Source organism: Gigantopelta aegis, chromosome 2 (genome assembly GCF_016097555.1).
Source record: "Gigantopelta aegis isolate Gae_Host chromosome 2, Gae_host_genome, whole genome shotgun sequence".
NCBI lineage: Eukaryota > Metazoa > Mollusca > Gastropoda > Neomphalida > Peltospiridae > Gigantopelta > Gigantopelta aegis.
The window spans coordinates 52478145-52491361 of NC_054700.1; the positions used below are offsets into that span (position 1 = coordinate 52478145).

Below are 13217 nucleotides of genomic sequence, written 5' to 3' on the forward strand. Positions count from 1 at the left end.
TACCTCCCGGCAGTGAGCCCACGTGTGGTGTATCACCAACCAAGTACTGGCTCTTGATCTTGCTGACAGCGAGACTCCATGCGGCAAAGTAGCTGCCTCGGCCAGAGGCGGAAGGCCGTGCCTTGGCTGGCTGGTCTCTCGGGGGAATGACGACCTTTCGTTTCGCAACACCAACTTCCTTGTTCGTCTCAACGGAGTTCCCCGTGGGTGGGGGTCTCGACGGAGTCGAACGTGAAGGTGCAGGAACGGGAGACGCCGGCCGTGGAGTCTCGCACATGGCAATGTTCAGCTCCTCTCCTGGCGTCGACTCGTCAGACTTCGTTTGCTGGGTTTCCATCAGCTGGCTTGTCCGGTCGGGCTGGGGGCGACGACACAGAAGGGACCGCCGCTGGCGGTTGAGCCGCCAGCTTTGTTCCCCCCTGTGCCACCCCTGGCGCACGTTTCCCCTCCCTCGGTCCGCTTCCCTTCTTTTGTGGAGCGGTACTCTATCGGGGCGGGGGGGGGGGGGGGGACACGAAAGAGCATGTAACAGCGTCCGTCTTCATCGCCAGCTCGAGTAGAAATGTGCGACCCCAGCAGTTACATATTAACGGGACTTTTGTTTTAGTGTATTTTGATACCTCCTCGTGTGGTTCTCTGCGAGTATCCGATGTGGTGGCATGTGGTCGAATTTCTGTAGCAAACCTTTTAATGGGCTTGGGTTGAGGCTAATGACTTTTCGGACAAAAACATAAGTATTATTTTATTTTCGTTGTTGTATCGAATTAAGGTTCAAGTACGCTGTCCTATCACAAAAAACACCCACACAAACAAACAACAACAACAACAATAAAACACAAAAAAAAAAAAAAAAAACCAAACCCCCCCCCCCCCACAAAAACCCTACCAAAACACCAACAACACAGAAAAAAGAAAAAACAACAACCCAAAAAAACAACCACAACCCCCCCCCCCCCCCCCACCAAAACCACCACCCAAACAAACACAAACGACAACAAACAACAAAAACAAACAAAAACAAATAAACAAAATATCTCACTCTCACTTTTAACCGTTGGGCTATTTCTCGTTCCAGCCAATGCATCACGACTGGTATATCAAAAGCTGTGGTATGTGCTATCCTGTCTGTGGGCTGGTGCATATAAAATGTCCCTTGCTGCTAATGAAAACACGTAGTGGGTTTCCTCTCTAAGACTATGTCCGAATTACCAGATGTAAAACATCCAATAGCCGATAATTAATAAATTAATGTGTTCTAGTGGTGTCGTTAAACAAAACAAACTATAACTTTTTCACTTTTGATTCAGTCGGAACAGAGATGCGAACCAAATGTCTCGCCTTTACCATATAACATTTCCATTTACAGTCAAACCTGTCCAAGCGACCACTTGTAATCACGGTCACCTGCCGTAAGCGGCCACTTGTAATCACCGGCCACCTGCCGTAAGCGGCCACTTTTTAGCACTTACCTTTTCTGGCACCCAATAACCGATGTGGAATTTTGTGTCGGGGAGTCGTTAAACATTCATTCATTCATATAGTATAAATTCATTGCTATCTTAAGATATCCGCCATTGGACCCGAGCAGGATAAAGGCGATAACTAAAGACATTAACCGGTTATTATGTTTATCTCGCAATCCTACGTAATGAGGAAAATAAATAAAATTAACCGTTTTATTTCACGGGGCGGGACGTAGCCCAGTGGTAAAGCACTCGCTCGATATGCGGTCGGTCTAGGATCGATCCCCGTCTGTGAGCCCATTGTTCTATTTCTCGTTCCAGCCAGTGCATCACGACTGGTATATCAAAGGCTGTGGTATGTGCTATCCTGTCTGTGGGATGGTGCATAGAAAAGATCCCTTGCAGTTAATTGAAAAGAGTAGCCCATGAAGTGGCGATAGCGGGTTTCCTCTCTCAGTATCTGTATGGTCCTTAACCATATGTCCGACGCCATATAACTGGAAATAAAATGTGTGGAGTGCGTCGTTAAATAAAACATTTCCTTCCTTCGTTTTATTTCACAGAAGTTGTATGGAGTAGTAGGTCAACGCGTATTGATTGACTTAAATTGTTTCCTAGAATATCCATGCCCTAAAACTAAATATTTCTTATTCAAATAATATATTATATATTATTTTTATTTATTTATTTATTTTTTATATTTTTTATATTTGACATCACATCGTTTGTTTACATTGTAAGGTCAAAGGTCAACATTCATTTGGTCACAAATTTGTACGACATGTGGCAGATACCCTTTCTTGTATTTGTGGCCATCCAGTTGAAGATGCAGAATTTTTTTTATGTTTTTGCCCAATATATGTTGCAGCTCGCAATACCCATTTATTGAACTATTATAATCTCAAGTGTCATACTTTGCTATTTGGAGATTCAAATTTAAGTGTCCAAGATAATATCTCTATATTTAAATCTGTTCAGAATTTTCTTATTAATAGTAAGCGTTTCGAGACCAATTATCTGTGTTATCTTTATTGTAATATTGTTCCAGCCATCTTGATGTATAGCAAATATATTTGTTAAATGTAGGGAGAGGCCTTAATATAGGCACTTGCCTGTTGACCAATCCCAAATTTGATTTGCTAATAAATATTGTTTAAACCAACATTCATTTGCTGATTATAACTCCTTATAGTTCTATCCCACAAAATGTGTTTCTTGTTTTACTTTGTGTATGTTGTTGTTTGTTTGTTTGTTTGTTGTTGTTTTGTTAGTTTTGTTGTTGGTTTGTTTTGGGGAGTAATTACGGCACACCCTATATGTACCAACACACTCAGTAATTTTCGTAAAAGTCCGCTTTTCTTCAAATTGTGCTTCTCTGGCCATGTACTTAAGTTCGTATACATACTTGTTTTCGGTTTCAGCCAGTGCAGGTTCACATAACAATGTAGGTAGTTGTTTATGACGTGGTCTAATATCATATCGATCTGCTTATGCTAGAAAACAAGAATATTAACTTCACGTGTACCTGTTATCGTGGAAATCTAATCACTATGAACCGTTATTTACCAAGTCCTTCCCACGCAACGCCCATGAAACAACCTAGCAATACTGAGAGAAACACTATATTGCCCCTTGCCACGGTGGATTCAGTATTTTAAAAGTGTTTTTGAAGATAAAGGCTGATAAATATAGTAGGTTTGCAATTGGAGTGTGTTTGGGTCCCCTTTTCATAATTAATTAATTAAATTTACATTATGTTATAGCGATTGTCATAAATGTTTATTTATATTGGTGATTCTCTCTCTCTCTCTCTCTCTCTCTCTCTCTCTCTCTCTCTCTCTCTCTCTCTCTCTCTCTCTCTCTCTCTCTGTATCTAACTCTAACTCACCTTTGCGCTCTCTCTCTCTCTCTCTCTCTCTCTCTCTCTCTCTCTCTCTCTCTCTCTCTCTCTCTCTCTCTCTCTCTCTCTCTCTCTCTCTCTCTCTCTCTCTCTCTCTCTCTCTCTCTCTCTCTCTCTCTCTCTCTCATATACACACATAGCTAACTAGAGTGTCCTCTATCCCCCCCCTTTATAACATATACACAGAGCAGGGCTATAGGACATGTGTCTGAATGTTTGTGTTTAATTTGTCCAACAATCGATATTCAATATAATATTCTTTATCTTATCATCTATGACTAAGCACAGTGTGTATTATGAGATGTGTTCCCGACTGGAACTAAGTCTCGCTTTGTCTTGTCATTTCAGCGGAAATACACGAACTTGATTCACGAGTAGAAGCGGACCCAGCTGAACACGGCGATGACGCCTGGGAAATGGGTAAGTTTAAATCATCATCATCATCAGCAGCAGCAACAGCAGCAGCAGCAGTAATAGTAGTGGTGGTAGTAATGGTAGTGGGGTATCCAAGGCTTTTTATCTTCCTATTGTCATCATCATCAGCAGCAGCAGTAGTGGTAGTGGTAGTAGCAGCAGAAGTAGAAGCAGTAGTAGTAGTAGCAGTAGTAGTAGTAGTAGTAGTTTTTATCTTGCTTTTGTTGTCGTCGTCGTCATCATCATCATCGTAAGTAGTAGTATCAGTAATAGCAATAGTAGAAGTAGTAGGTGTTGTAGTAGCAGTAGAGGTGGTAGTGGTAGTAGTAGTGGCAGTGACAGTGGCAGTGACAGTGGTAGTGGTAGTGGTAGTGGTAGTGGTAGTGGTAGTAGTAGTAGTTCCAGTAGTAGCAGTAGTAGTGGTAGTACAATGTTATTAAATGTAGTAGTAGGTGTTGTAGTAGCAGTAGAGGTGGTGGTGGTGGGTGGTGGTGGTGGTGGTGGTGGTGGTGGTAGTAGTAGTAGCAGTAGTAGTGGTAGTACAATGTTATTAAATGTCATCAAATACTTAGAAGAAAAATCCAATTGTGCCATTTCGGATGTTTTCGTAAACTCATTTATTCGACCGTTTCTGACTGACATGACATGTCGTGCAACACGATTTTGTTCAAGAGGCAAGCAAGCGGGTTAATTACTGCATAACCGACACCTGGCCCTAATATCTCGACAGGTGTTCACTGAAAATCAAGAATAAAGCCGTCCAGTCACTAACGCCGTGTTTTCGATTACCATTCACACACGTTTCGCACAGTGAAGTAAAACAAAAATCAATCAAAATCCTAAGTTAGCAGACGAGAGCAGGTAGGTGACAATGTTATCTATAGTTTCATACTTAAAGGGACATTCCTGAGTTTGCTGCAATTTTAAAGATGTTATCGACTAATAAAATGTTTCTACGATTAAACTTAAATATTAAATATATTTTCTTGTTTAGAATATTAGTGGCTGTATATTATACGTTTTTCTGATCGTTCTAATATTTATACTAGGTTAATTTTGCTGTTAGATACACATGTAATAGTGGAACTAATTTTAATTAGATTGCGTTCCATGGGACTACAAGCCAATGCATACGTGGGTAACGTGCTAACGTTAGTTATCGCGTTGAAATGTCATATATACAGATGTTGGACAAGATATGGAAGAACAGCCGTCGAGCCGGGATGCTGTATGCTCTTAATTTGGGCAGTCGTTAGCAACTAATGGTTGGTTGGTTCAAACCGTTTTCGGGAGAGCGCTGGATTGTCGTTCTTGTATACCGATCCTGCGCAACTGACGTAACTCGTGATTTACCATTACAAGGACACGTCATTGGTGGATCCGTTGTCGTTTAGTCGACTGACAGTGGATCTTGTGAAATAAAAAAACACAAAACAAATAATAATAATAAAAACGACTGGCAAACTTACCGATACTGATGCCTGCTTGAAGCATTCCTATTGCTCTCTCATCTCATTTGGGTTTAGAGTGTAGAATTGTTGTTATTTGTAGAACAGAATGGACGTTATTATTGTTATTATTTTAATGTGTTGTACCCACGTGACGATTCAAGAAAGACAACGCCTCATACCAATCCCCAGGGACCTTCAACTGTTTTGGATTGCTGCCATGACACTTACAGGCGTCAAACCGTCTTAGAGCTTCCGTAAAAAAGGACGTATTGTGCTATGGAATTTTGAAGGAGCAAAGTAAATGCCAAATGGAAAAGGTGCGCAATTTTGATTTAAGGAAATTTGGCGCAATTTTGAACGGTTGGTCGAAAATAAAAATCGAGAGCTGACATAGGTTTTGATTTTAGTGAGTCGAGAGTAGCTCGTTAATTAGACCTATATGAGCCAGCAACTGTGAAACTTTTACAGATATACTGCTCAAATTAGTTTGAAGGCGAGGTGTCTGTAATGATTGTTAGCACTTATTTAACAGTTCTATATAATCTTAACAGCTCTATATAATCTTAACAGCTCTGTATGGACCTTATAATTGTTAGTGAAATGTTTATCTTCAGAATCTGCGTAGTTGAGTAGCAATCTAAATCGGGTGGAGATTTCTGGGGATTTGTATAGAGCGTACATGTACCTGCTCTTAAGGGTACGGTTTTGGATGTGTATGCCTGGATATTATTTTTAATCTCCCCTTTGAGATCCCTAGGTTCAAGTTCTTAATCTTGCATATAATAATAGCATACTAATGAACTGTTTGCAAGTCCGATTGGTCATATCTTACTGATTAGGATTGGAAGTCCTTATTATTATATCACACAAAAAAACAACGTTATCCGGTGACCAGATGACCTATCACTCGGCCAATCAAAAGACGGCTGCCATAAATGTATCAGCAGCTTAACGCCGTTGACAGCACTGTGCACGACAAAAGGTCACATGGATATGAACATTTGCAAGTAAACGATACCTGCAGGGCAGAATTCTCAGCACGATTTGATTTCAGATTGGTAGTTTTTATAATAAATAGAAAGAAACACTTTATTATCATTTCTAACCATCTTTTTTAATCCCACTGCCCCCTTTCCTTTTAATCCTTTGAATTCCATCTCATTTCTTCCCGATCTGGCATCTCCTATCTTTCAACTTCTTTTCCTGTCCACCTCCACATCCCAGTCCTTGTCTCTCCAACCGCGACAGGTGTTCGTCTCTTGTGGTTATCCGTGCCACACACCTGTCATTTCCCATCATCTTTTGGCTATGGGGTTAGTCTAATCACTTCGGAGAGTGTTCAGTAGTTACTTCTGGCATTGTTAAGAGGCACTTGTAACTACCTACTATACTCCCCATCTATCTTGATACTGAGGGCGATTTGTAAATAATACTACTTCACATTTATCTTTTCCAGATGTCCTGACAACAATTGCGATCTGTCTGGCTGTGTCTCTGAGTATGCTCTTAGTTGCGTGCGTCGCCTGCTTTCGAGTGGTAAGAAAACGTATGCGCAGGAAGCGGGAAAATGACACCATCCCTGTGATAATCCTTCCGGATCCGTTTGAAAACAAGACAGTATCGCGAGAACTCTTTAAAGATGAATCTTCGGAAGTCGAAAGCTACAAAGCATTGGTCGTCGTTCCACAGAAGTCTCAGATCGACATACACAGGGCCAACGAGGTCGCATCCGTACAGACGAAGATTCCACGTACGCAAAGCATGAGCTGTCTAGAAAGCTTAAATGTACCGCCAGATTTCAGAAAAGTGTCTGAACATTCATCGCACAGGTTGAATCAGACCGTCCCGTCACACGAAGATCTATCACGACTAGGCAGCTGCAACAGCACCACCTTGCACGTCCCGACCTTTGAAGACTTGGACAGAATCGCGTCTCACAATTATTCTCAAGAAGCCTTTCTGAGAGCTCAGTCGACTTTGGATCTCCGCAAACCGTCTTCCTGCTCCATGACTCGGAGTGCGTCTTCCATAGACGTGTCCTCCTCTTCTTCCTCACTCGTCAGCCACGATTGCGAAACCTACGTCATGTTCAGTCTGAACTATAACAGTAACAAAGAGTTACTGACCATGCAGCTGAACGCCATTGCCGGTGTCCCGAGTAAACTGGAGGGGAGTTATATCACGGTGGTCACGTATCTCTTCCCGAAGGAGACCACAGGAATCCAGTGCAAGGCGGCCGCGGCAGAGGAGACCGTTCTACTGCACGTGACCTACACTTTCTCGAACGTGACCAGCGAGGAGCTCGAATCGTGCACGCTGCGGGTCAGCGTCTTCTACTACAACAAGAAGAAACACGTCAAGAGTCACCTGATCGGAGAAGCGTTCCTCGAGGTCGGCGCCGTAGACTGGTCGATGGCGCAGGACCAGCACTTCAACCTCCAGCTTCAGACAAAAAGAGTCAAACGGGTAATTAAATGTCTTAAGCTTGTCACACACCTACCGATTAAAACGCCGACTCGACACAGTCGCGTCTAATTTCCAGTTTTCCCCCGATGAACACACATACACGCGCATTTATGTCCGCCAATGGTATATTTTAAATTGATAAGAAGCTTTTTTTTCCAGCGTTCAACACCTGAGAAATATTTGGCACAAAGTCTTGGTGAGCTTTTCGTTCTCCTGCAATATCAGGCTGCTGCCAACAGACTGAAGGTTCTCATTCGAAAAGCAGCAAACTTGCCGAAATCCGACAAAATTCTCGGACAGCCAGGTAATATCAACGTGAATATTACATAAGTCGATGCAGGGATTTTATAGAGAGTTAAAGTTAAAGATTGTTTTGTTTAATGACACCACTAGAGAACATTGATTTATTATTCATAGACTATTAGATGTTTAACGATACCACTAGAGCACATTGATTGATTAATTAATTAATTATCGGCTATTGGATGTCAAACAGCTTAACGCTGAACGACAACACCGTAATACGTGGTCAGAGCCGTATCTCTACACAATGCAGAGTCGAATGGGCATTTGACAAAATAATGGTTGATTCTATGAATCTCTATCTTAGTGCTTCGTCTATAGGAGGACAGCCACTGCCGAGGAGATCCTTTAGAGATTTCATCCCTCTTGCACTGCAAACATATTTTAAGCTCCTCATTTTACTTTCAGTACATTACGTTCAGATAAATCTTAAGCGAGACCAAGAGACCCTGACGTCCCAGGAAACTAAACCACAGAGCGGAACCTCACCTGTCTGGAACCAGCCATTTCTCTTTGACATTCCCTCCAGTCTCGTGGATTCCATCACCCTAGAGTTCGTCATCATGCGCGGCAAACTGCATACCAAAGATGGCGTCGTTGGTCACGTGGTCATCGGACCATACGGCCCCAGGAGCGGCGTCAACCATTGGAAGGACATTTTGAAATCCTGGGGTCTGGAGACCGCTAGATGGCACAACGTTATGCCAGTGTTCAAATATGTTGATGTCCCTACACGACGCTCTTCGTCTGAGTGGAAAGAAATCCAAGATGATCTTAGACTTAGTTAACCCAGTTAACTCAGAATGTTCCATTTATATGATGAGGGGTGTTGCATAAATGACTACATGGCGGGGGAACAGACCTGAATTTAGCCGGGGCATTTTTTTTTTTTTTTTTTTTTAAACATGTGTAGTTGTGTTTGTCAAGGTTTCCACACATCACGTTAATTATAAGGATGCTATATTAAAAATCGTAAATCAGTGTATTTGTAACACCCATCACCCCTCCATAGAATGTAATCAAACAGTTTCACATTTATTTTCATACATAACCTGATCTCTCTTTCTTAGTCTAATAGGTATGACTATACGAAATAAAATCCCATAGGCGACAATGTTAACGTTTGCGTTTAAAAATACTATATGTAATATATCAACCAAAACTATGACCCATAAATATCAGTACTATAACCCCTACCTCAAAATATTAACTGAAGAAAATGGTATCTTTCATGGCTCATTTTCGATATAACCAGATGTTTTTACAACACTCCTAATTTCGCAAAAAAAATTAGTACTTTTTATTTTTTTACAGGTACTCCATACATGTTCCAAGCACAAGGCTACTTGACACAATGGTACTAGATGAAATAAAATTGCATACATTTTTAGCCCAGATGAAACTTTTTTTTTTTTTTTTTTACAGCCAACACACTCACATTTATAACCAATCACAGGACTTGTGGTGTTAACTTCTCCATCAAACATTGACCCAGCCGGAAATTATTTGGTTTAGTGCTACCATTACAGCCCCGCCCCCTCTCCACGACCTGATAGACTATCTCGACATGGTTACAATGTCAGAACTTTCCACCAACATGTGGTCATTAAAAACAAAACCCCGCCGATATCCATATTGATCGGTCTCCATCGTGTATATAGGTTACTGTTGTAAAATAATTCACTAATACTGTTATAAATGTTCTACGATGATTAAATATGCTTAAAACAAATTCAGGTGCTTTTCGTGTTTATTTTAGTTTTACAATGATAACAGCGATGCAGCACCTCTTCTGGCTGTGCAGAATATCTTAAAGGCACTCAGTCACGGGTGGTTGACCTAATTAATGACCGAACGAAGTATTATCTGAAAATATGAACATTTGATTTGTATCTAAAAGTACTTTATTGAACCATCCACATAACCACCATACCCCACTTATTATAAAAAGAATTGAATTGTGTCGACGGTCTATAATTCAGAGAAAAATAACGGCCATTTGGAGAGCAGATGTGTGACGTATTATTTTTGAGTTACGTGACGGGCATCCCCCGAATTACCGCAGTGTCAAAACGATTTACCAAGATCATGTAACGAGAACACTTGACGGTCTCCTGCGACGTAGGGTAAATAGAAAAAATCCCAATGAAAATGTACTGAATGATAATAAGCTTATACATTAAGGTATGAGTATGTGACGGCAGAACGTGTCGCCCACTGTACAAACATGATATTTCTTTTAATTGTGCCTAATGGTCGTATCAAGCTCGATTGTATTTCTCACACATCCTTTATTAGAGACAACACGGTAATATCCCACCTATGTTGGAGATTTATTTAAAGGCATCTCAATGCCCTAATTTCTTTTAAACCTTTTCATTAAGTTTTTAGACCTATATGATGATGATGATGATTTTTTAGAACTGTGATTTACTAATTATCAAATTATAATTTCGTTTTAAAAGTATTATGCGATTAATAGTTTGCTACTTTTTGTTTTTTAAAATGTAAAATATCAATATAACACTGCTGATAAGATGTAGGGCTTCTGAAAATCTGTCAAGCTTGTTGTTTTCAAGTGCCTGGAGGACAGAGAGAGCATCCATCAGGAAGACGACGTGTGAGCAGCTCTCCTCTCTGGTGCTTATGATGTGGGCAGCACGAATGAGAGCCTCGACCTCTGCAGTATAGTTTGTGCAGTATGTACCTGTAGGAAAATGTGCCTCCTCACGGTAGCCACTAGGGTCCATGATGTATATTCCAGCCCCTCCGTTTTCCACTGCATTTGTTGCAGATCCATCAGTATATACCTGTGTCCATGATGTCTCTGGGTTCTGTTCATCAATCATGGCCAGTGTCAGGGCTCGTTTATATGGTTCACCGTGTTCCTCTCCAGGAATGAGGTGTTGGACCACTGTGCAGATCTTTACATTGTCCAGTTGTGGTTCCCATGGTGGGATGTAACTGACAGTACTAACTTGATGGATTTTATCTGGGAGTTGTCCCTTATGTTGCCTCAGGAGTGATTTGCTGTTTATGAAAGCTAGTTCTTTTGAGTCTGTTGCAGGGATAGTCATTCATTCTCTTGTTCATTGGGCGTTGTGGCAAAGACTTGAACTTACTGGCTTGTATCATGAGCTTTGAGTCCCGACGTTTGCTGAGGGATACGATGCCAGTGAGCTGTTCCATTTTCTTAATAGGGGTTGACCTCATGGCTCCAATTATTATCCTGAATGCTTGGTTTTGAACCCTGTCTAGTTTTTGTTGATGTGACTTTACTGCTGTTGACCATGCACTGGATCCGTACTCAAGATGTGGTCTGATTGCTCCTTGGTAGACACTTTTCAGTATGTTATGATCAGCACCCCACTTGGTGCCAGCTAGTTTTCTCATTATGGCAAGTTTTCTCCGAGCTTTGGCCTCGGCTTTCTCCAAATGTGCTTTCCAGGTCTGTCTCTTGTCAAAAGTGAACCCAGGTATGTCTGTTGGTCCTCATACTGGAGAGGTGTGTCATCAAGTTTGAGGTTGCCTGCTTCCTGTTTTGTGGAGAGTGAGAAAAGAGTGGCAGCTGACTTGTCTTTGTTGATTGTCATGCACCAGTCTCGAGTCCAAGATGTAACATTGTCAAGGGCAAGCTGCATGCGATATGTTGCTGTTGTTGCATACTCCTCCGAGCACCACAAAACTAGGTCATCTGCATATAGTGCTGCATGTATCCCTTTGGGTAGTTGTGTGACGAGGTCATTGATGAAGATCATGAAGAGAGTAGGTGATAGTACTCCTCCCTGAGGTACTCCATGGTGTATGAGTACTTTCATGCTGTGTTGGCCATCTACCATTAATCTCGCCCTTCGGTTGTGAAGATAAAGACTTGGTCCACCTGTACATGTTGCCACATATATCATTTTTTGTAGCTTTGCTAAAAGGCCATCTTTCAGGCCTTTTGCAGATCAATGAAGGAGGCAAGAACAGCCTTCTGTGCTCGGAAAGCATCTTCGATTACTTGTGATAGGTAGGTGGCCTTCTGTGCTGCGGAATTGTCTAAATCCTGCCTGCTCTTGAGTGATGATGTTCTCAGTGTTAAGGAACGGTTGAAGCCGATGGTTGATAATGCGCTCTAGGGTCTTGCAGACTCAGCAAGTTAGGCTGATTGGTCTGTAGCTGCTTGCCTTTTGTTTGGTTTTTTTACCTTTTTTCAGTATGGGTATCATCACCGCCTCTTTCCAGATTTGTGGCACCTTGCCTTCAGACCAGCTTAGGTTGAAAATTTCCAACAGTTTGGATCACGCAGTATTGCCTAAGTGTTTCAGCATTTCATTAGTAATACCATCCAGTCCTGGAAATTTCTAATTTTTTAGATGTTTGAGGGCATTTTCATGTTCTGGTAGAGTTATACTATTTATCATGGAATCTTGCTGGGTAGCTCTACTTACCGTTTCTTTTTGTTCCCTTCGTGCTTCTTTCATCTGAGTTGTTGTGATGGTAATGCCACTTTCCTTGGCATAGGTCTTTGCTAAAAGGTCAGCAGATGTCTTACCTGTGAGTATATTTCCATCCTCCATTAGAGTGATTTTCTGTCCATGGGATTCTTCCTCATTCAGTTGTTTTGTAAGTTTCCATAATCTGGTGCTGTCCTTTTCAAGGTTGAGTGCAGCAGTTTTGTCTCTCCGACTTTTTCTTTTGAATTCAGTCTTGGTTCTGAGGTAGCTTTTGAATTCAGTCTTGGTTCTGAGGTATATGGCTTTAGCATGCTGGAGCTTTTGGATTCAATCTTGGTTCTGAGGTATATGGCTTTAGCATGCTGGAGCTTTAGGTTTCACTCTTGATTCTGAGGTATATGGCTTTAGCATGCTGGAGCTTTAGGTTTCACTCTTGGTTCTGAGGTATATGGCTTTTACATGCTGGAGCTTTTGAATTCAGTCTTGGTTCGGAGGTATATGGCTTTAGCATGCTGGAGCTTTTGGATTCAGTCTTGGTTCTGAGGTATATGGCTTTAACATGCTGGAGCTTTTGAATTCAGTCTTGGTTCTGAGGTATATGGCTTTAACATGCTGGAGCTTTAGGTTGTTGTTTTCGCTCGGGTTACGACTCTGCTTCTTCCATTACCCGGGTCAGTTCATCATATACCATTTGAAGTTTTTTATACCAGCAAGGAGCATATACTTTCCTGACTCCTCTTGGGATATTTTGCAAGGCATCTCTTGTATGCACCATCCCACA

General features: G+C 41.6%; 1 protein-coding gene across 1 annotated transcript; it reads left to right on the forward strand.

Moving 5' to 3' along the window:
• The first annotated feature begins 275 nt into the window (after nucleotides 1-275).
• Nucleotides 276-8785, forward strand: LOC121388994 (synaptotagmin-4-like). Its single transcript, XM_041520583.1, has 5 exons — nucleotides 276-411; nucleotides 3712-3783; nucleotides 6685-7694; nucleotides 7854-7998; nucleotides 8406-8785. The coding sequence occupies exons 1-5, from the start codon at nucleotides 276-278 to the stop codon at nucleotides 8783-8785; spliced, it is 1743 nt and encodes a 580-aa protein (XP_041376517.1).
• Nucleotides 8786-13217: the final 4432 nt, after the last annotated feature.